Below are 22,512 nucleotides of genomic sequence, written 5' to 3'. Positions count from 1 at the left end.
CAGCACATCATCCATGGCCACCGGACCGGAACCCCTTCAGTGGGACGGAGGACAAAAAGAAAAGAAACGGCAGATCACCTGGTCTAAAAAGGGAGTCTATTTAAAGGCTAGAGTATACAAATGAGTTCTAAGGTGAGACTTAAATGCTTCTACTGAGGTGGCATCTTGAACTGTTACCGGGAGGGCATTCCAGAGTACTGGAGCCCGAACGGAAAACGCTCTATAGCCCGCAGACTTTTTTTGGGCTCTGGGAATCACATTATAAGCCGGACTTAGATTTTTTTGCGGCTCCAGACAGATGAGTTTTTTTGGTCCCATATGGCTCTTTCAACGTTTTGGGTTGCCGACCCCTGCTTTAGGCCTCCTTTGCGGCTTTTTGCAGCTCGGGCCCTAATAACGACACACAATCCAAAGATACAAACTGATGTTTTATTGAACACTGATAAGAAATGTAACACAATGAGGTAAGTTAAAACGTCTTTAAGGTTTTTCAACCGGTGGCGCCACAAAATATTCACGACCCTATCAGTAATCGTTCCACAGAATCCACGGCGACTGAAACCCATTCTTTTCCCTTCACAGTCGAGTACAAACACATTTCTTCCCGTTCAAGAAGAACACCATGAGTAATAGAACACCTGTGATTGACAGATCCCAGCTTACTGTCTGTGTGTTTCTTTTCGAAGAAACTCAGTATATATTAAAAAAAAAAAAAAGTCTCCTGAGGGAGAAACATTCTATTATATTTTCTGATGAGAACAAAGCCACTCTAGCCAGGCAGGCACAGTCTTGAGTTTGCTACCATTTCTGCCGATGACTCTGCACAGTCTCACGGTGCTCAAGGGGATATAACTTGAGACCATTTCCCCCTTCGCCGTGCCTGACCACTTAAGCGTTTGCGGACAGCAAAGGGAAGGCTGCAGCTGCTTTGGAACGCCCTCACAAGCGATGACCCGGGTACTGGCGGCGATGGCGGTCAGAGAATAGTTTCCCTGCACTCCAGGCTTTGTTCGAAGGTGGGAGAGTTTAGGGGGTTCGGAGAAGTGCTGGTGGCTTGTTGGAGGCGTTTGGGACGGCGCATGGAAGGGGATGAACTCAAAGCACCGCAGCTTTGAAGGTGAAGATCCTCTTGGCCGCGTTTCCTGGGACTGCCGCTGATGCGCTGAGTCATCACCTGTGCATCAAAGTATAAATTACTTAGGGCCTGATCTATTAAGATACAGAAAACACGTGCTAAAAAGCGTGTGCAAATTGATAAACTGAGTGTAAAATACATTTTAATAAGATTTTTGGGCGTATATAGGTTGTCACCATGGAGACACTCATTTCCCCTTCACATTTCCAGCATCAAATGGTCCAACCTGTAGCATTTCATCATGATGTTGACATGCAGCACACAAATATAATATGTGCCACCTTTTCTTGGCTGTATTGAAAAAAGGGCGATCTAGACCAGTGATTCTCAACCTTTTTCAGTGATGTACCCCCTGTGAAATTTTCACCGTGATTACTCAAAAATATTAAATAATTAAAATCGATGGTGTCCTGCATTATTGATCTTTGAGGGCTTTAATTGCTAAATAAAGGAACTCTCCTGAAGGAATCAATAAAGTACTATCTATCTATCTAAATGCTGCATATTTCAGTTTTACTATAAAAACAAAGTTGTCTTTGACAGAAAAGGCATAAAACCTTATTTTTTTTACTTTATATCAACCTCAAGTTGATATAAAGATTTACTGTAAGCATTTGAAAAAAAACCAAAAAAACAATTTGACTTATTTTTTTAACATTTTAGTGTTTGAGACCCTCTATGCTCCCCAGGAGCCCTAAGGATTAAAAAAAAAAATCCATATATTTTGGTATGGTTTGAAAATGAAAAATATCAAAATGGCGCGCGCCTGCATGTTTAAATTGTTCCGTGTGCGGCCCTCTGTGGAAAAAGTTTGGACACCCCTGTATTAGAGTGACATAATATTCATACGATTATTTGACTTGAACTTGAATTTAATTTGATGCATGTTTTGGAGTAATAATCAGTAATTCATATTTTTTGTGCCAAATAACAAAATTGACAAAATAATATATATATATATATATATATATATATATATATATATATATATATATATATATATATATATATATATATATATATATATATATACAAAGACTCTTACGACTTTTTGCTTTTAAAGTCTCAAATTAGTGCAAGTTGTTAAAGTTGTACCCCGTCGCTTTTTCGAAAAACAATCACTAGAGGGGTCTGAATATTTACCAAGTATTAGAAGGCGTCCCGTTCGATATTAGAACCTTGAGTATTTGCCAATGCCGATATTAATCATAGTACATACTTAAATTATTTAGTAGTGTCGCATGTTCTAAAAAAGAAATGACTCATAGAACAAAGCCATGAAAAGCACTAACTAGGTGTCGCCAAAGACAAATTAACGCTCCCGCACTACTTCATGACAGACTTAGTGGAGGAGCGTTAATTTGTCTTTGGCGACACCTAGTGAGCAAATAAGTTATTACGTTAAGCTCATGACAGTATGTAGAATGATGCTGACACGTGTTACTGAATACATGAGACCCTTGAAAAAGAGATTCTTAATGTCAAAAAGACCCATCCATCCATCCATTTACTACCACTTATCCCTTTTTGGGGTTGCGGGGGGTGCTGGAGCCTATCTCAGCTGCATTTGGGCAGAAGGCGGCGTACACCCTGGACAAGTCGCCCCTCATCACAGGGCCAACACAGATAGACAGACAACATTCACACACTAGGGACCATTTAGTGTTGCCGATCAACCCATCCCCAGGTGCAATAAAGGTTGAAAAAATAAATAAATAAAAGCTTCTGCCTTGAAATATTTGATATTTGTTAATATTGGCAAATATCCTGCAATATTGTTCAATGAAGGTCACTTAATAGCCTGTGTGCTATTAAGTGCTTAGCTGTTGTGTAGCTGCTAGCAAGTAGCCTATGAGCCTAACATGTTTACCTTTTTGTAAATGACTTCACTAAAATACAAGAAAAGATCAACCTTGTGTGGTAATTGGACAACATTTAGATCAGGGGTGTCAAACTCATTTTAGATCTGGGGGCCACATGGAGAAAAATATCTACTCCCAAGTGGACCGGACTGGTAAAATTACAGCACGATAACTTAAAAATAAAAACAACTTCTGGCCATGTGGTGACATAAATTGCGGTATTTCGAGAGGGGAAGTTGGACGAAGTAGGGCATCACTGAAGGCCTAAGGTGAGAACCAAACGGCCCACCACTGCCGTTAGGTAACAAGAACATGGAAGTTAAATACAGAACTTGTCACGCGTGTTGAGTCACACCCGGATGTACGAGGACCAGGACAAGCAGGGATTGCAGGTAGGAGCTTGGTTTAATATGCAAAAACAAAAGAACACTGGTGCAAAAGAGCAAAAGAAAGCACGTGCCTTCGCACGGGAAGCTACGGCTAACAAGCATCGAGTTTAAAGAGTCCAAGACGCGCGTGCCGAGCGCACGGAAGCTAAGACGTTACTTAGCACAGATACACAGCAAGCAGAATAACCAACGTGAAAGTTGCATGTAGCAATCAACGAACCAAGACCGAACAAAGGGAGGAGGCAGGTTTAAATACAGAAACAATAATCATAAACAGGTGTGCGTCAAAAGGCCAGTGCAGGTGGAACAAATGAGGTAACCATGAAGACAGAATATACCAGGAAGTGCACACACAAACTCAAAAATCTGAACAACAAACGATCTGTGCCCCGGATCGCAAAAGCACTTTTCATTTTGATTTGAAAACGTTAATGCATTTCTTTGACCACAGTGCATAATATGCCCAAAAAATAGAAATAAAATAAACAAAACATAATTATGTGATCTCTATTCACGTAAGCATGCAATTTAAATGTATTTCTTCACATCTGCATCACAGACACTCACTGCTAATTTACTCAAGGACAGGTTGATGGCATGATGGCCTCTGAAGCCAGGGTTAGTTGATGCCTCTGCCCTGGCCTGTTGATGATGCTGCATCAGCTCATGGGACGAGCATTAGCATGAATTATTTGATGTTTCTCTTTTACATGCATGAACGTACTGTCCAGTGAGCAAGCGTGTCTTTTTTTTTTGACTTGATGGATTACATTAAGTCCTTTCAGGACTTCCCACCAATAATGACAAAAGAACCCACTGGATGTTTTTTTAAAGCACTGGTCTCAGACACGCGGCCCGCGAGACATTATTTCGCGGCCCCCACCTTAATATGAAAGTTTACTGCAAGTGCGGCCTGCAGGTTTTATATGAATGGTGCTTGACAGGGTTGTGTTATTTGGGTCCAAAAATGCTCTTTCAACATTCTGGGTTGCCTACCCCTGCATTAGTGGAAAAGCAGCAAATGAGTGAAAGCGACAGAGATGTTGCCATGGAGACGAAGGTTTTCTTACGTGCCTGGCTGCAGTCACACTGCGACACCTGTCCGTCAGTAATAACAGTCCCCGATAACCTGGACCATTTCAAACCGTTATTTATTTTTTTTATTGCTTAATTTGCACTGCCTCACACGATGAACACTACATATATTTCTATATGACGCCGGATAACACTCCGGGAGCCGTCACTTTTTTGCGCTCGCTATCTCTGTACTTTCCTGGCTATTATCCGCCGACCGCCGAGGAAAAGCGGAACGACACACATTGCAGAAATAACATTATTCTCCGTGCGTTGGCTAAAAAGAAATATATTCCACAACCCCGAACATGTCTTTTTCAAAGCCTGCAGTGAAGAGAATGGTTAGTGATTAGCAAAGACAATTCCAGGAAAAGCGGGAGATGTAATATTTCCATGTTGAGCACAGGGTCACCCCGGCGTGTCTTATTTGCACAGAGAAAGTTGCGGTGCACAAGGGATACAATTTAAAACCTCGTTAAACAACTCGACATGCAGAGGAGTATGCAATGTTTTATTTTAAGAAATCTTTTCTTGCGGCTCAGTCTCACCCAGACTCGGCATCCCGTGGCCCCCAGGTAAACTGAGTTTCAGACCCCTGCTTTAAAGTGAAAGATGACAATATGACAATAATGATAATGTGATTAAAAAAAGCAGTGTAGTTACCTGATCTATGACATTGGCACTAAATATCGCCTCCTCCATGTGCTTCTCATCGGACTTGATGACACACTTGATGTTATTGACGACTTGCTGGACCTCAGGTGATAAATTGCAGCTGGAATGCTCCAGGAACTTGGCCACTAAAATTTTAGTGTCTTTAAACATTTTAAGGTCAGCCAGTGATTGGGGCTGTTCACGGGGGGAGCGCGCTTGCAGAGCTCTACTTTTAGGGTGGAGGTCTGCTTTTTTGCCCTCCTTTTGCTGCTTCTTGGCACCGCTGGGTTTGGCGCCGACGCCATCCGATGAAACGCCTGATGGCTCTGAAGACAAAACAGAGGATACACGGTCAGCATGTGCACGGACGTAAAAAAAAAATCTGATGTTTTTGTAAAACATAGCCCACATTTACCGTAATTCAGGAAAGTTTTACAAAAACACACAAAAAGTTGCAGCATTTAAATTTTTGTTGTTGTTCGTTAATCCAGGAAGTCGGAGTTCTGATCTCTGTTCTCATTCACCCTTAAGGTGTTTGAAGTGCTTAAGGCGGGGGTGTCATTTCATTTTAGTTTGGGGGGGCCACATGGAGAAAAATGTACTCCCAAGTGGGCCAAAGTGGTAAAATTATGGCATGATAACCTAAAAATAAAGACAAATTCGGATTGTTTCCTTTTTTTACAATTTTAACAAGCCCGTTCTGAAAATGTACAAATCATAATATTCTTTTTTTTTTTTTTTTACACTTAAATGTTGCGGTCAATAGTATTCTATCTTCATTTTTCGTTATTTATACGTTCTGAATAAATGATGTGATAATGTTCATCGGTCAAACAGGTGGAATATAGTGTGACAGAGTTTTAAAATGCTCTATTTGGTGTTAATTTTTAATCCGTCAAGATAAAAGATTTACATCAAAATTCAATTACAGGATGTTATTTATGTACAAACCCTGTTTCCATATGAGTTGGGAAATTGTGTTAGATGTAAATATAAACGGAATACAATGATTTTTAAATCCTTTTCAACCCATATCCAATTGAATGCACTACAAAGACAAGATATTTGATATTCAAACTCATAAACTTTATTTTTTTTTTGCAAATAATAATTAACTTAGAATTTCATGGCAGCAACACGTGCCAAAGTAGTTGGGAAAGGGCATGTTCACCACTGTGTTACATCACCCTTTCTTTTAACAAAACTCAAACGTTTTGGAACTGAGGAAACTAATTGTTGAAGCTTTGAAAGTGGAATTCTTTCCCATTCTTGATTTATGTAGAGCTTCAGTTGTTCAACAGTCCGGGGTCACCACTGTCATATTTTACGCTTCATAATGCGCCACACATTTTCGATAGGAGACAGGTCTGGACTGCAGGCGGGCCAGGAAAGTACCAACACTCTTTTTTTACTAAGCCACGCTGTTGTAACACGTGCTGAATGTTGCTTGGTATTGTCTTGCTGAAATAAGCAGGGGCGTCCATGAAAAGGACGACACTTAGATGGCAGCATAATTTGTTCCAAAACCTGTATGTACCTTTCAGCATTAATGGTGCCTTTACAGATGTGTAAGTTACCCATGCCTTGGGCACTAATGCACCCCTATACCATCACAGATGCTGGCTTTTGAACTTTGCGTCGATAACAGTCTGGATGGTTCGCTTCCCCTTTTGTCCAAATGACACGATGTCGAATATTTCCAAAAACAATTTGAAATGTGGACTCGTCAGACCACAGAACACTTTTCCACTTTGCATCAGACCATCTTAGATGATCTTGGGCCCAGAGAAGCCGGCGCCGTTTCTGGATGTTGTTGAGAAATGGCTTTCACTTTGCATAGTAGAGCTTCCACTTACAGATGTAGCGACAAACTGTATTTGGTGACAGTGGTTTTCTGAAATTTTCCTGAGCCCATGTAGTGATATCCTTTAGAGATTGATGTTGGTTTTTGATACAGTGCCGTCTGAGAGATCAAAGGTCACGGTCATTCAATGTTGGTTTCCGGCCATGTTATAGATAAGATTTCATATGAAGCTGCTGGGGTTTTTAGCAGTAACTAGGGAAGGGTACCTTTTCCATTTGAATCAATACGGTACCAATTTTTGCTGCCTGGGAAACGATACCGGTACAAATTTTCTGCACTTTCGTGTGTGTTCAAATGCGTCAATAAATGTTGTTTGATAATAAAATAAGTTTTTTTTGTATTGAACATTTAACACTGAACTGTGCTGTTATCTGTGCCTTTTTTGAAAGTACTGCACTGTACTCTATTATATTGTAGACTTTGCATGCTGATGCAATTCCAAGACGTTAGATGGCAGTAGTTAGACTACGGTGTGTTGCCTTAGTCAGGAAAGAAGTCTTTGCAATTAAGTTAAATGTAGCAGTTTTTGTCATTTGTTGAGCCATAGAAAGTGTTTGAACTGTAAGTATTGTTGTTTTTACATACGAGTTGTTGGATTGTAATAAGCATCTTAGTTGTACTTTTTATAATGCTAATCCATAGCATGTCGAGGGCAAATCCAATGTAAATTAGCATTTTGAAAAGTGGAGCCTTTTGAGCACCTTCTTCTTGCTTTGTTGGCATGGAAAATTGTAAGATTACCTAAAGGCAGACCGGCTAAGTCCACTATGAGTGCTTGACTGCTTGTTTCATGGCCAGGTATTTTAGTCGGTTTTGAGTCTGCAACTCGACTGTAGTACCGATGGATTCCGGTCGGTACCTATAAAATTACCGAATTCGCTACCCAATACATACAATATTTTTGTCTATATCTTGAATACAATAACAACTTGAAAATCAATCTAAGAGTGCAAATCTCCCAATAGAAAATAATCCTTTAAACACAAACTTGAACCCCTACTTTGATCTGGATCACCCCCAAAATCAAATCACCTTTTCCCAATGCCGTTTTCTATCATTTTCCTGCGGGTTTGTCTTGTTTGTCTGTTTATGTCCACAAAAGGGTTCAGTCGTGAAATAAACAAAGTATTAGTCAACCACTGTCTTTGTCTCTGTGAGTGGAGGCGGGGCCACGTAACGTAAACATAATATTATTTTTAAAGATTTCAGACCTTTCCTTAACTAAGTAATAACTAACTTACTGACAAACCCTGGCAAATACATAATCTCCTGATGAGAGGTAATACAGATTGTATTACATGCACAAATCTTTCTTCCAGCGGATAACAAAATAATTACATCTACTTTAAGTTGTTGTGGTAGAATCAGGTTAAAACAAGCTTTTATTTTGAAGGTAACCTTGCACTAAACAGGAAGTCACTGCGTGCACGTTTTAATGCAGCGTATCCAGACAGCAGTTATATGGCTGTTGTCCTTCCTTTCACACTGCTACCCACGTGAACACAAACGGTCCTTAAATTTCATTTCACAAACATCAATTGAAACAGGCACTTTTTTTACTTTTTACTTTTTTTTTTAGCAAAGAACATGGTAGATACCAGATACTAGATATGTATCTTAAGTGCAGTTAACAAAGTGTACCTTGCTCTGGTGATGTATGAGCTGAATCGTCAGCCGAGGGATTCATTGAAGAGTTAGAAGACCAATGCTCTCCTGGAGAAGACGACACACAGAAACCAAAAATGTCCAACTCAATACAGTAGTACCTCTGTTTATTTCACATGTTAGAAATATAACAAAAATATATACAATTTTCTTAAAAAATACCCAGAGTTCTCCCTATTCTCTGACATAGTAGGATATGCTAATGCATGCTTTTATTACGAGTCGTTTGAGGGTTCTTAACCTTTTTGACTTTGGGGCCCAACTTTTCCACTACAGAGGGGCCCAGGGTCCACTCAAATACTAACACTGAATTATCAATCTTACTCTTGATTTTAACTGTGCAGCTGCCGGCCTTGAATTTTAACTTTTTAAAGGTTAAGGCAAGTGTTGTATACTCTATATAAAAAACTTTATATGTATATATATACACATACAAGTGTTGTATACTCTATGTAAATACTATACACACACACATATATATATATATATATATATATATATATATATATATATATATATATATACATATATACATATATATATATATATAGAGTATGCAACACTTGCCTTAACCTTATATATATATATATATATATATATATATATATATATATATATATATATGGTAAATGGGTTGTACTTGTATAGCGCTTTTCTACACCAACCCCCCCCCCCTTTTTTTTTTTTTAGCCTAAAGCGTTTTGACAGTATTTCCACATCCGCACATTCACACACTGACGGCGGGAACTGCCATGCATGGCGCTCACCAGGATCCATCAGGAGTAAGGGTGAAGTGTCTTGCCCAAGGACACAACGGACGTGACTAGGATGGTAGAAGGTGGGGATTGAACCAATAACCCTCAGATTGCTGGCACAGGTACTCTGCCAACTTCGCCAAGCCGTCCCCATGTATACTCTTGATTTTAACTGTGCGGCTGCCGGCCTTGAATTTTAACTTTTTAAGGTTAAGGCAAGTGTTGTATACTCTATACAAATACTATATATATATATATATATATATATATATATATATATATATATATATATATATATATATATATATATATATATATATATATATATATATATATATATATATATATATGATTTTTATGAAGGAATCAATAAAGTATTATTTATTTATTTATCTATCTATCTATCTATCTATCTATCTATCTATCTATCTATCTATCTATCTATCTATCTATCTATCTATCCATCTATCTATCTATCTATCTATCTATCTATCTATCTATCTATACACAGAACAGTACAGTATATTTATACAACTGTTTTTTTAAAAGTCATGATTAATATCAACTTGTCAGCTTTTTATCGCTGTTTTTACATTTTGATAGAGGGAGGTATTTTCAAAAATGATTTATTTAGGTTTTTAAGTTATGTACATTTACAGGTACATTTAGATGCTGTATCAGGAAAGATCCATTAAGAGTTTGAGAAGAAATATGTCGTATAGGAATTAACTCTACACAATAAAACATTAACAAAATGATGTGTCACATGAAGATTTTTAAACACCTTTTGTGACATGAAAAAACACACACACAAAAAAACTCAAAGCAGTTTGGCTAATGAAGATAAAGTCTAATAAACAAGCTTTGTTCTTCTTCAACAACGCCTCCTTGTAGTTCAGTGCAACACTTTGGCCAACAAAAATAAAGAGTGACACCTCTCACATCGAATACACAATCTTCATGTTCAATTTGATGAGATGACAAAACATTTTAGCTAGTTATTTGAAAACTGATACAGTTGGGAGTTAAATAAAGGACAAGGGTGCATCCCAATAAACAAACTAAAAACTTTAGAAACAAGTTGTTACAACGTTCACGACACATCGCATGCAGCGTGTTTCCTCACGTCATTAACTGTCAGTCACAGCAGCTGAGGAACGCTGCATTGACTAAATTAAAGCAACATCAAATAGTTTTCGCCTTCGCTGTGTACTTTTAGTGTGGGGACAAGTGTCTCCAATATTGTCCACACCTGTCTTCATCCAAACACAGCAGCGCGCTCTTAAACGCACGGCGCTTGGCTCCGTTTACTCCAAGGGGAAATGTCCGGAGCAAAGTCCGTGTAGCTTGTCCAGCCATGATCATCAAGCCAAAACGACGCTATTTCGCATGTTCCTGACTTTGCTTTGCCTAAAATGCATTAATTAATGACAGGTTTCCGGTAATTAAAAAAATTAAACGGTATTCGTCATCATTTTAGCGCAAATTATCAATATACCCTTTATTGTTAAATTCCTCGTCCACTAACAAGTAAAAAGTCGAGGGCGTCAGAACATGTTCTTTCCGTCGATGCTGGTAACATTTTTTTAGGGTATTATGACAAATGACGAGGGCTGTCGCGGTTGCCGTGGTTAAATTCAAGCCTTGCAGGCTACAAATGTAGTTTACCACCACCAATGTGTGAATGAGGAGTGAATGAATGATGGGTTCTCACGTCTTTGTGCGCGCTTTGAGTGTCTAGTGCAGACCTGGCAAATTAAGGCCCGCGGTCCACATGCGGCCTGTTAGGCTTTTCAAATTGCTTTTTTTGATCTTTAAAATGCAAAGTGTAGCTGCCATTATGATGGGCAGTGATGTTTTCTAATGACTGTAAGTCTTCAACTATACAAAGTATTTCAATGGTTGGAATCTGCTGTTTTGCATGATATACTAGTTACTATGGTAATCTAATTAGTTACTATGGTAATCTAATTAGTTACTATGGTAATCTAAGTCACAGCAGCTCCGACAAGGTACTAAGCAGTGTGGGTGTGGAGCGTTTCCACAGTGTTTCCAGAGAGGCTAGCCGTAAATATGCTTTTTTACATTTTTTTTTTAGCGTTTATATTTAGCTGTGTTTGTTGCATTTTTGTTGCGTTTCGCTTGATTTTAAAGTATGTGGAGGGAGATGGGGTGAGGCGTTCATAAGTTGTCAATATTCAGTGTTTTATCGTTCATAGTTAATATTGTAAATCCCACATTCTTTATTTTCATGTACATTCTGGGTGTCTCATTCAGTAAAAAAGCTCGACATTTCCATTGCGTTTTTTAAGGCGATCCTTCATAAAGTTTTTAGCATTCAATCAGACATTATTGTGAAGTTTTGTATTAGTGTTCTTAAAAATTAGATATACCGGCACACAGGCACATTTTTTTCTCTAAATTTGGCCCCCAAGTCAAAATAAAACCACAACAAACTAAAACCAAACAGGCACTGAGTGAGCACAATGTGTCCATCATGTCCTCATGTCTTTTTATTTTTTCGGACTATAATGTGGAATAATGTTATATGTATACGTGTATATATATATTCATATGTATGCATATATGCCTGTGTGTGGATATATACACATATACTGTATATACTGTAGATGCATCTCTTATTTCTATCTTTTTTTTACTATTTATATTACCAAATTTTACATGCACCTTAGGAGATCTGCTCCAATTTTGTTGTTCTTTGAACCTGTTCACTGCAATAATGACAATAAAACTCTATTATATTCTATTATTCTATTCTAATTGCCCAGGCCTAGTCTAGTGCAGTGGTTCTCAAATGGGGGTACTTGAAGGTATACCAAGGGGTACGTGAGATTTTTTAAAAATATTCTAAAAATAGCAACAATTCAAAAATCCTTTATAAATATATTTATTGAATGATAATCCAACAAAATACGAAACTGTGAAAAGAAATGCAACAATGCAATATTTAGTGTTGACAGCTAGATTTTTTGTGGACATGTCCCATAAATATTGTTTATTTTTAAAATGTTCTTTTTTTGTGAAGAAATTTTTAGAATTAAGTGCATGAATCCAGATGGATCTCTATTACAATTCCCGAAGAGGGCACTTTAAGTTGATGATTACTTCTATGTGTAGACATCTTTATTTATAATTGAATCTCTTGTTTATTTTTCAACAAGTTTTAAGTTGTTTTTATAACTTTTTTTCCAAATACTTCAAGAAAGACCACTACAAATGAGCAATATTTTGCCCTGTTATACAATTGAATAAATCAGAGACTGATGGCATAATGCTGTATTTTATTTATCTCTTTTTTTTAACCAAAAATGCTTTGCTCTGATTAGGGGGTACTTGAATTAAAAAAAAATTTTTACAGGGGGTACATCACTGAAAAAAAGTTGAGAACCACTGGTCTAGTGTATGGAAACCTAATTTTTTTAGTGGCCCAACAATAGGCCTTATAGTTAAAGGCCTACCGAAACCCACTACTACCGACCACGCAGTCTGATAGTTTATAAATCAATGATGAAATATTAACATTCCAACACATGCCAATACGGCCTTTTTAGTTTACTTAATTGCAATTTAAAATTTCCCGCGAGGTATCCTTGTTGAAAACGTCACGGAATGATGACGCTTATGTTGACGCGTGCTTGTGACGTTATGGGTTGGAGCGGCCATTTCAGCCCAGCACCACATACGGTCATCGCGCGATTACACAGTATTTTGAACATCTGTGTTACTGAAACTTTTGCAATTTGTTCAATTAATAATGGAGACTATAAAGAACAATGCTGTTGGTGGAAAGCGGTGGATTGCAGCTGCCTTTAGCAACCGAAATACAGCCGGTGTTTCTTTGTTTGTTGTGAAGCTTTAAAACAGAGCAGTCAAGCGAACATGTTTCTCTACCACATGTCAACCAATTGTGATATTAAGTCGGCTCTTACCAGAGACTGGAGCGGATTACGCGACATCCTGCAGCAGCTTTCCAAAAGGGAGCTGTGATCTTGGCTCCTCCATGGCTTCTCTCAGAGACACTGGCGTTCACCACGGCCCTCTGACTTTCAAGTATGACTTTATAATCTCACTAAAACACTATAAACACAATAAGCAGATAAGGGATTTTCCAGAATTATCCTAGTAAATGTGTCTAATAACATCTGAATCGCTCCCACTGGAGCCGTCGCCTTTTTTTATTTTTTATTTTTATTTTATTTTTTTTTGTGCTTCACTCATCCACGAATCTTTCATCCCCGCTCAAAATAATGTAGAAATCGTCGCTTTCTCGGTCTGAATCGCTCTTGTTGCTGGTGGCTATGATTATAAACAATGTGAGGATGTGAGGAGCCCAACAACCCATGACGTCACGCGCACATCGTCTGCTACTTCCGGTTCAGGCACGGCTTTTTTATTAGCAACCAAAAGTTGCGAACTTTATCGTCGATGTTCTCTGCTAAATCCTTTCAGCAAAAATATGGCAATATCGCGAAATGATCAAATATGACACATAGAATGGACCTGCTATCCCTGTTTAAATAAGAAAATCTAATTTCGGTAGGCCTTTAAAGGTCTGTATCGGACCTTTTGGAATGGGTTATAATCAAACACAGAAGTACCCTTGTAAAGGCATTCTTTGGTCGGAAAGCCAAGATGATCGGCATGCTAGTTGTGAGATGAATAAAAAAACACATTCTAACTTACTTCTGGTATTAGAGGAGCAAGAGATAGGGTCACTGGTGGAGCGGACAATACGTGCCAGCTTGCGGCACCTCCTGGCTGCACGGAGCACCCGGGGTCTCTCTGAGGGTGAACATCCGCTTTGAGATGAGGTAGACGGTGGCTGTGGAGTAGAGGACGGGGACCATACACTGAAGCACAGCCGGGGGCCTCGTAGCCTGCTAGGAGGGGAGGGAGAAGGAGAGGGAGCCAAGGGACTGATGGCTGAAGTTCCACCGGAAGAGGCCACGGAAGTCGGGGAGCAAGGCTGGGGAGGCGGCGGTGTGGCGACAGCAAGCGGGAGCTTCCGGCTCATCATTCGCGCTTTGATAAGAGAATGTGGTGACACTTTCGCTGGCTCCTCCGGAAAATGTTTGGCGGACGCAAGCTCATCGCAAAGGTGCATGGCAGGCCTGAGTTCCTCACAAGCGCGAGAGTGATCCGCAGAATCCTCCTGGTCCAGATTGCTGTAGTTTTCCGAGGACCAGTCCGGAGAGCGTTCGAGAGACTCCTGGGTGTGTGAGGACTCACTGAACCCGGTGTCACTGGGGCGGGCATCCGTGTTTGATAAGCCATAGTGGCATCGCGTGCGCGTGCAAAGCTCCAGGCTGGTGCAGCTTCCATCGGTGAGCGCATTGTGGGGAGTGCTATAGGGAGAGGAGTCTGAGCCTTGCACCTCTAGTGAGCACAAGTCCTCCGAGGAGCCGCTGTGGTCCTGATCAGCAACTTCTGACACCATCAAGGATGCGCTGTCCACTGAGGCTGGAGATGTGAAATCAAGACATTACTGGTATGCACACAAAAAAAATGCAACGTTCAGAGAGTGCAGACAAAAGGTTTACCCTGAGTACTAAGTCCTGCCGTTGTGTTTCTGTCACATGGACTGGATTCCGTGGCCTGTTGTTCGATGCTGGTGGTGACCTGTTGGGAGAATCCCAATAGTCAACACCAGAAAGTGCAATTGCATCATTAGTTTCATTTTTTTCATGCTGTTGTCGTGGAATTTCTGACTTTATTGAGAGAAATTTAGCCCAGGGGTCGGGAACATTTTTGGCTGAGAGAGCCAAAAAGCCAAATATTTTAAAATGTATTTCCGTAAGAGCCATATAATATATTTTTTAACACTGAACACAACTAAACGTGTGCATTATTAAGTGAGACCAACATTTCTAGAGTATAATAGGTCTCTTATTCTTTGTAATAACATTGTTATTCTAAAGCTAACTGTGGAGGGGGCGTGGCCTGTGGGCCTGCAGTTAACTGGGGTGTGCCAGGACCGGCCTCTAAATCAGCGACAGGTGCGTAGACGGCCCACCTGGGCCTTGTTATCTAATCACCTGTCACTCTGTAATAAGCAGCAGCCAGGAGGAGAGACGGGGTTGGGGCTGGAGCCAGAGCGCGAGCGAAAACGAAAGAGAAAAATACAATTGCTGGAAAGCAACTGAGTGACTTATAGAAAAATAAAACAATAGTGTAACCCTGAAACAGGCTCTCATGTCGATGCTTGGTGGTCTGAAGAACCTCCAGGAGGGCAAGCCCCACGCTAACCAACAAAAAATAAATAACTTCTTACCATTAATGCAACTTCTTGAACAGGTGCGGTAGAAACGGATGGATGGATTAAAAATGCATGAGAATATTTTATATTTTGAAGATTATTTTTAACACTGTGATTACAAGTGGAATTATTCATTATTTATCGTGTTAAGCAATGCCAGCTCAGATTTATCTGAGAGCCAGATGCAGTCATCAAAAGAGCCACATCTGGCTCCCGAGCCATAGGTTCTCTACCCCTGCTTTATACCATATTTTGTGTCTGTTAAAGTCCGAAAAATAAGTCTATCCAAAAGCCTATTTCTGAATCACTGGGAAACAAAATATAAGGTAAAGTTCAGTTTGTGGGCACTATGACCATTCTAAGAAATGTTATGACTATTTGTTATGACTAGGAGAGCCTTGACTATGATGATGCCAGCAGTGGCAAAAACAACTGGACCTTGACCCATGAGGAGTCTTATAAAAAAGCAGGGGACCAAGAGAAGAAAGATGATTTGCATGTTTTTCGTTTGATTCTGTTTCCTCTGGAAGACGATGTCTGTCTGCATATGGGCAATTAAATCCAACCTGTAGTTATTGATATTGGGTAAATAAAACTTTTGTACTAAAACCACTTTGTTTGCAGTTAAGTTTCGGACCATTCCACTACACCGTGCTTTGTAATGGCAGCTGTGGTCTTCAGTGCCACTACTGGCCAATAGAGGGCACTGTAATACCAGATCATGTCAATCATTTTGTGTCATTCAAAGGACTTGGGAGCTCTGCTCATGCATTTGGTTTGAAAATGACGCAACTCCTTCATCAAGCAAACATGCCTCAAATAATTACACGAGAGGCTAACAGATGTGTGTTATTCTGTCAAATTATTGATTATTGCAGTTTTGAGTGATCATTCAACAAGTACCCACAACAACTCATTGCTGGCAAATGAAATGATGAATTATGGGATGATAAGGGAAATCAGTTGTCGACAATATTATAAAAACAAATGTGATTATTTTGGTTTTTTTTTTACATGTGGCTGTGGACAATGAATTGTGTTTGTATAGACGAGGAGTCTCCAACCGTTGTCCTATTAGAGCTATTTTTACAAATTGAAAATGTCCGAGAAATACTCATTTAGGTAACATTTATACAACATGTTGCTATGCACAACTCAGATTTTGTGTTGAAATGACAAAAAAATTGTTGGTAAAAGTGTATTCTAGCATTTAGTTCATAAATCAAGGCTTTCATTTGTATAGGAGATGGTTGTAGCCGTAAACCAGGGGCGTCAAACGTACGGCCCAAGGGCCGGATCAGGCCTGGGGACAGGTTTTATCCGGCCCGCGGGATGAGTTTGCTAAGTATAAAAATGTACCTGAAATTTTTGAATGAAAGAAACAACTGTTCTAAATGTGTCCACTAGATGTCGCAATAGCACTTATTTGTATCTTTGCAGATTATGCTACATATGCACAAAATAAACCACATTATGTTGGTACATTAGTCGAGGAAAATGATCAAACTACATAAATAACAAACTATAATTTGATTTTGATGTATTTTTTAATGTTGATAGATTGAAAACGAACACCAATGAGTTGACTGATGAACATTATCACGTAATTTATTCAGAAAATATAATTAGCCACAAATAAAATATATTTAGTAATAACCGCAACAGTTAATTGTAAGAAAACAACAACAATATAATGATTTGTACATTTCAAAACTTGCTCTTTTTTAAAAAAAAGAAAACAATCTGAAGTTGTCTTTATTTTTAAGTAATCGTGCCGTGATTTTACCCACTTGGGAGTAGATTTTTCTCCATGTGGCCCCTGATCTAAAATTAGTTTGACACCCCTGCCGTAAACCAAGGGGTTGACCAACTTTGAGAATCAATTTAAACCCGGAGATGGCAAGAAAAACATGAAAAAAACCTGCCCATTTGTGGCCACCATTTAACCTATGTGAGGATTATGATTCATTCTTCTTCTAAATACGAATATATAAATACACCATCAGTCGGCATCACAGTGTGAGTAGATATTGTACAGTAAGTGATTCTTCTATATTATTATGCTCGTAGTTTGTATTTCTTGTTCAGCACTTTGCCAGTGACGTGCTGTAAGGGGAGGCAAGTGAGGCAGTGCCTCACCTTGCCACCAGAAGGGGTAAAAGGCTCAACTATGAGATGTTCAAAAAACAGAGTAATAAAATAAGTTTGAATATTTCTCTTTTGGTTTATGCTTTCTATGTGATTTTGGTGTGGTTCCTGTATATTTGGATCATTCTCATGGTCAAAATCGCGGAAATTCTGTGTTTCCTGATCAAAATAACGCAGCAGACCAGAAGTGAGGCAGACACAGGTGGTGCCTCCACGGCTACACACAAAGTGTATTGAGCGTGTGCGTGAGAGGGGGCGCGTGCTTGATGCCACGGGGAAAAGGCAGGCCATGAGGCAGAAAGTACCTCTGCCTCAAAGTAGGGGGCGATATATTGTTAAATTCCTCAGCAGTAATCTGACTCGCCACACTGGGAGAAATGGGGGCACTTAAGCTAGCAGACACATGTCTCTTCAGCGGAAGCCAGCCTTTTTTCTTTTTTCTTAAACCGTATTTATAACAAACATGGAATTTTTATTACAGTAAGCCAGCGTTTGTGGGTGTTATTGCTGCTTCAGGTACAAATACAGAAAGGTAAGATACACTTGCAATAATAGTTTATTTTGATAAAAGAAAATGGGACCAAAAAGTATTTAATAACAACTTTGTCAAATACTTTTTGGACCAATTTGTCAAACCATAATATCATTATGATAACGTTTTTATGAAAGCAAATTACTCCCTTTGTTTTCATGTTATTCTTATGTGCAAACTCAATCAACAATGGTTGGAACTGCTCATATGAATTTAAGTTAAAAAAAAAAAGAAAAAAAAAAACCCTCCAAAAGTATCTATGGTGTATAGTTCACCGCACGTCACTGCACTTTGCAATACTGCAATGCTTAGTGTTTCACTAAAGCTGGATCTGTTTATCACTTCTAAAACTTGTACAAACCCTGTTTCCATATGAGTTGGGAAATTGGGTTAAATGTTAATATAAACGGAATACAATGATTTGGAAATCATTTTCAACCCATATTCAGTTGAATATGCTACAAAGACAACATATATGATGTGTATATGCACTTAAACTTTTTTCCTGTGAAGCTAATTAAATCTGATATTCTCTGTGGGTTGATAATGAGATATCTTATTATATATTACAAACCCTGTTTCCATATGAGTTTGGAAATTGTGTTAGATGTAAATATAAACGGAAAACTATGATTTGCAAATCCTTTTCAACCCATATTCAATTGAATGCAAATACATTTTTTGTTGTTGCAAATAATCATTAACTTTAGAATTTGATTCCAGCAACATGTGACAAAAAAGTTGGAAAAGGTGGCATTAAATACTGATAAAGTTGAGGAATTCTCATCAAACACTTATTGTATATGGAACACCCCACAGGTGTGCAAGCTAATTGGGAACAGTTGGGTGCCATTAATGGGTAATAAAGCAGCTTCCATGAAATGCTAGGTAATTCACAAACAAGGATGGGGTGAGGGTCACCAATGTGTAAGCAAATTGTCGAACAGTTTTAGAACAACATTTCTCAAAAAGCTATTGCAAGGAATTTTGAGATTTTACCAACTACGGTCCGTAGAATCATCAAAAGGTTCAGAGAATCTGGAGAAATCCCTGCACGTAAGCGAACATATTATGGACCTTTGATCTCTCAGGTGGTACTGCATCAAAAACCGACATCAGTGGGTAAAGGATATCACCACATGGGCTCAGGAACACTTCATAAAACCACTGTCAGTAACTACAGTTGGTCGCTCCATCTGTAATTGCAAGTTAAAACTCTACTATGCAAAGCCAAACCCATTTATCAAACAATACCCTGAAACGCCGCCGTCTTCTCTGGGCCCGATATCATCTAAGATGGACTGATGCAAAGTGGAAAAGTGTTCTGTGGTCTGACGAGTCCACATTCCAAATTATATTTGGAAACAAAGGACGTTGTGTCCTCCAGAACAAAGAGGAAAATAACCATTCAGATTTTTATAGGCGCAAAGTTCATCAAAAGCCAGCATCTCTGATGGTATGGGGGGGTATTAGTGCCCAAGGCATGGGTAACGTACACATCTGTGAAGGCACCATTAATGCTGAAAGGTCCATACAGGTTTTGGAGCAACATATGCTGTCATCCAAGCAACGTTATCATGGACGCCCCTGCTTATTTCAGCAAGACGATGCCAAGCCACGTGTTACAACAGCGTGGCTTCATAGTAAAAGAGTGTGGGTACTTTCCTGGCCTTCCTACAGTCCAGACCTGTCTCCCATCGAAAATGTGTGGCGCATTATGAAGCGTAAAATATGACAGCGGAGACCCCGGACTGTTGAACAACTGAAGCTCTACATAAAACAAGAATGGGAAAGAATTCCACTTTCAAAGATTCAACAATTAATTTCCTCAGTTCCCAAACGTTTATTGAGTGTTGTTAAAAGAAAATGTGATTTAACACATGCCCTTTCCCAACTACTTTGGCACGTGTTGCAGCCATGAAATTCTAAGTTAATTATTATTTGCAAAAATTAAATAAAGTTTATGAGTTTGAACATCAAATATATTGTCTTTGTAGTGCATTTAATTGAATATGGGTTGAAAATGATTTGTAAATCATTGTATTCCGTTTATATTTACATCTAACACAATTTCCCAACTCATATGGAAACGGGGTTTGTAGATTATGCTCCTTATATTCATGCTGAAAAATATAAGGTTCTGGATCGTCATTTGTCCCACAGTAATTGTTGTTGGCGCTCATGAAGTCGGCCGTGAGTAGTCGTGTTGTTATTGTTGAAAGAAAAAGCGAACAATGTGATGTCTGTGAAATTAATATGCCGCTGTATGCCTAACATGATCAAAATACAAAACTATTACATACTATTATTATCATGGCTGGTACTAGTTTCCATATATACTTACAGAGCAGGGGCGCCCACACTTTTTCTGCAGGTGAGCTACTTTTCAATTGACCAAGTCGAGGAGATCTACCTCATTCCTATTTATAATTTATATTTATTTATTTATGAAAGAGACATTTTTGTTAACAAGTTAATGGTGTTTAATGATAATACAAGCATGTTTAACACACATAGATTTTTTTCTTTCATGAAGACAAGAATATAAGTTGGTGTATTTGATTCTGATGACTTGCATTGATTGGAATCAGACAGTGGTGCTGACAACGTCCGCATTTTTAAATGGAGGAAAAAAAAAGTCCTCCTTTCTGTCCAATACCACATGAAAGTGGTTGGATTTGGCATCTCGTTTGTCCAACTTGCATACTCGTTTTTAAACACTTTGTTATGAGAGTAGCATATGTGTGTGTGGCCCTTTAATGTCTGGCAGCAGGTGAGTGACGTCAGTGAGTGTGCGGGTGGGCAAGCAAGTGAGAAAGCGGTCGCTGAGGGCGGGGGAGAAATACATTGGCATCAAACTCCGTAGCTTGCTAGCTTGTGCACGCTAGCTTTCTGAGACTCTTATTTTGTTAGCACAGGCAGGATGAAACATGTCTTTTATGGTGAAGACAGGAACTGTGCTGTCGGTCTTTAGAGTTTTTACAGTAGGTACGGAGTCTCTAGAAATAAAATGTGTTTCTCTGCGTCCGCCCTGTTAGTGATTTTTTTCTTAAAAATGAGCTCGCAGCAGCCAGCGTCATCTCACAAGATCCTCGGGTGCCGAGAATGTCAAACAACTGACGAAAGTGAAGTCTTGGTATGATTGATGATTGCTCATTTTTATGTCTATTTTTTAATGCCTGGCTTGAGATCGACTGACACAGCCTCCGAGATCGACAAGTCGATCGCGATCGACGTAATGCCCACCCCTGTTACAGAGGGTATATAAAAAAGTTGATGGATGTTTTTGGATGATGTTTGCTTCATAAGACGAATAGAGCGACTTCTATTAGCTCCGTTGTTCGCTGACTTTGGTTGGCATTGATTGACGAGTTAGAATGCATAAAAAAAGAAAAACGTGTGCTGGTCTCACATAAGAATTGTGAATGTTAGGCAAAATTCCCCCAAAAGTTTGGTTCCCCTTTAATGTACCTGACAGCTTGGATTGGTCCAATCCACCTGGATGTGGAGTAAGCAGCAGGATATAATATAACACAATGTCTTTTAAAGAATATGTATCTCAGAAAGCCTTAATATTCGGTGCTTTAGCAAAAAACAAACATTAAAGTTAAGCCCCCTTATGTAAAATCCGTCCTCACCTGGCTTGCAGGGGTCTGCCCTACCACAGACTCATACGGCGGGGGCAGGTCAGTCGGGTACAGCGTCCCAGGGCTGTTAATGGGCACCCCATAAATAGCACTGAAAGGAGAATGAGGAAAGTCCAGGTGGAGGCCTCTGTAAAGGATATGATATAACTTTTTTTAAACAAACAATTAACAATCATTATATATGAGTCCATGTACATCATCATATATTTTTAATAACTTAATTCCCCGCTACAATGGCAAAACACTTTCCACTAATTCTCAATGGTATGATGATGTCGTGGCGCATTCTTGGTTCTGCACATGTACAGTACAATGCATCCGGAAAGTATTCCCAGTGCTTCACATTTTGTTATTTTACAGCCTTACTTTAAAATGGAATAAATTAATTTGTCTATCCATCCAACCATCCACTTATTCAAAGTCGGTTCCCGGAGGCAGCAGCCTAAGCAGGGAAGCCCAGACTTCCCTCTCCCCAGCCACATCGTCCAGCTCGTCCCGGGGGTTCCTGCG

General features: G+C 39.2%; 1 protein-coding gene across 1 annotated transcript in view; it reads right to left on the bottom strand.

The window, feature by feature from the left end:
* Positions 1-415: 415 nt before the first annotated feature.
* fam189a1 (family with sequence similarity 189 member A1) overlaps positions 416-22,512 on the bottom strand; it is a 310,122-nt gene continuing 288,025 nt past the window's right edge. Inside the window, exons 7-12 of the mRNA XM_061887340.1 lie at positions 21,994-22,129; positions 14,960-15,038; positions 14,103-14,879; positions 8,620-8,691; positions 5,124-5,440; positions 416-1,174 (exon numbers count right to left, since the gene is read on the bottom strand). Of these exons, the coding sequence (XP_061743324.1) occupies positions 977-1,174; positions 5,124-5,440; positions 8,620-8,691; positions 14,103-14,879; positions 14,960-15,038; positions 21,994-22,129 (1,579 nt within the window). The 3' untranslated portion in view covers positions 416-976. The remainder of the gene's footprint in view (positions 1,175-5,123; positions 5,441-8,619; positions 8,692-14,102; positions 14,880-14,959; positions 15,039-21,993; positions 22,130-22,512) is intronic.

Source organism: Nerophis ophidion, linkage group LG25, assembly GCF_033978795.1.
Source record: "Nerophis ophidion isolate RoL-2023_Sa linkage group LG25, RoL_Noph_v1.0, whole genome shotgun sequence".
Lineage (NCBI taxonomy): Eukaryota > Metazoa > Chordata > Actinopteri > Syngnathiformes > Syngnathidae > Nerophis > Nerophis ophidion.
Note: the sequence above shows the minus strand (reverse complement) of the source record. Positions and strands in the feature narration are given on the sequence as shown.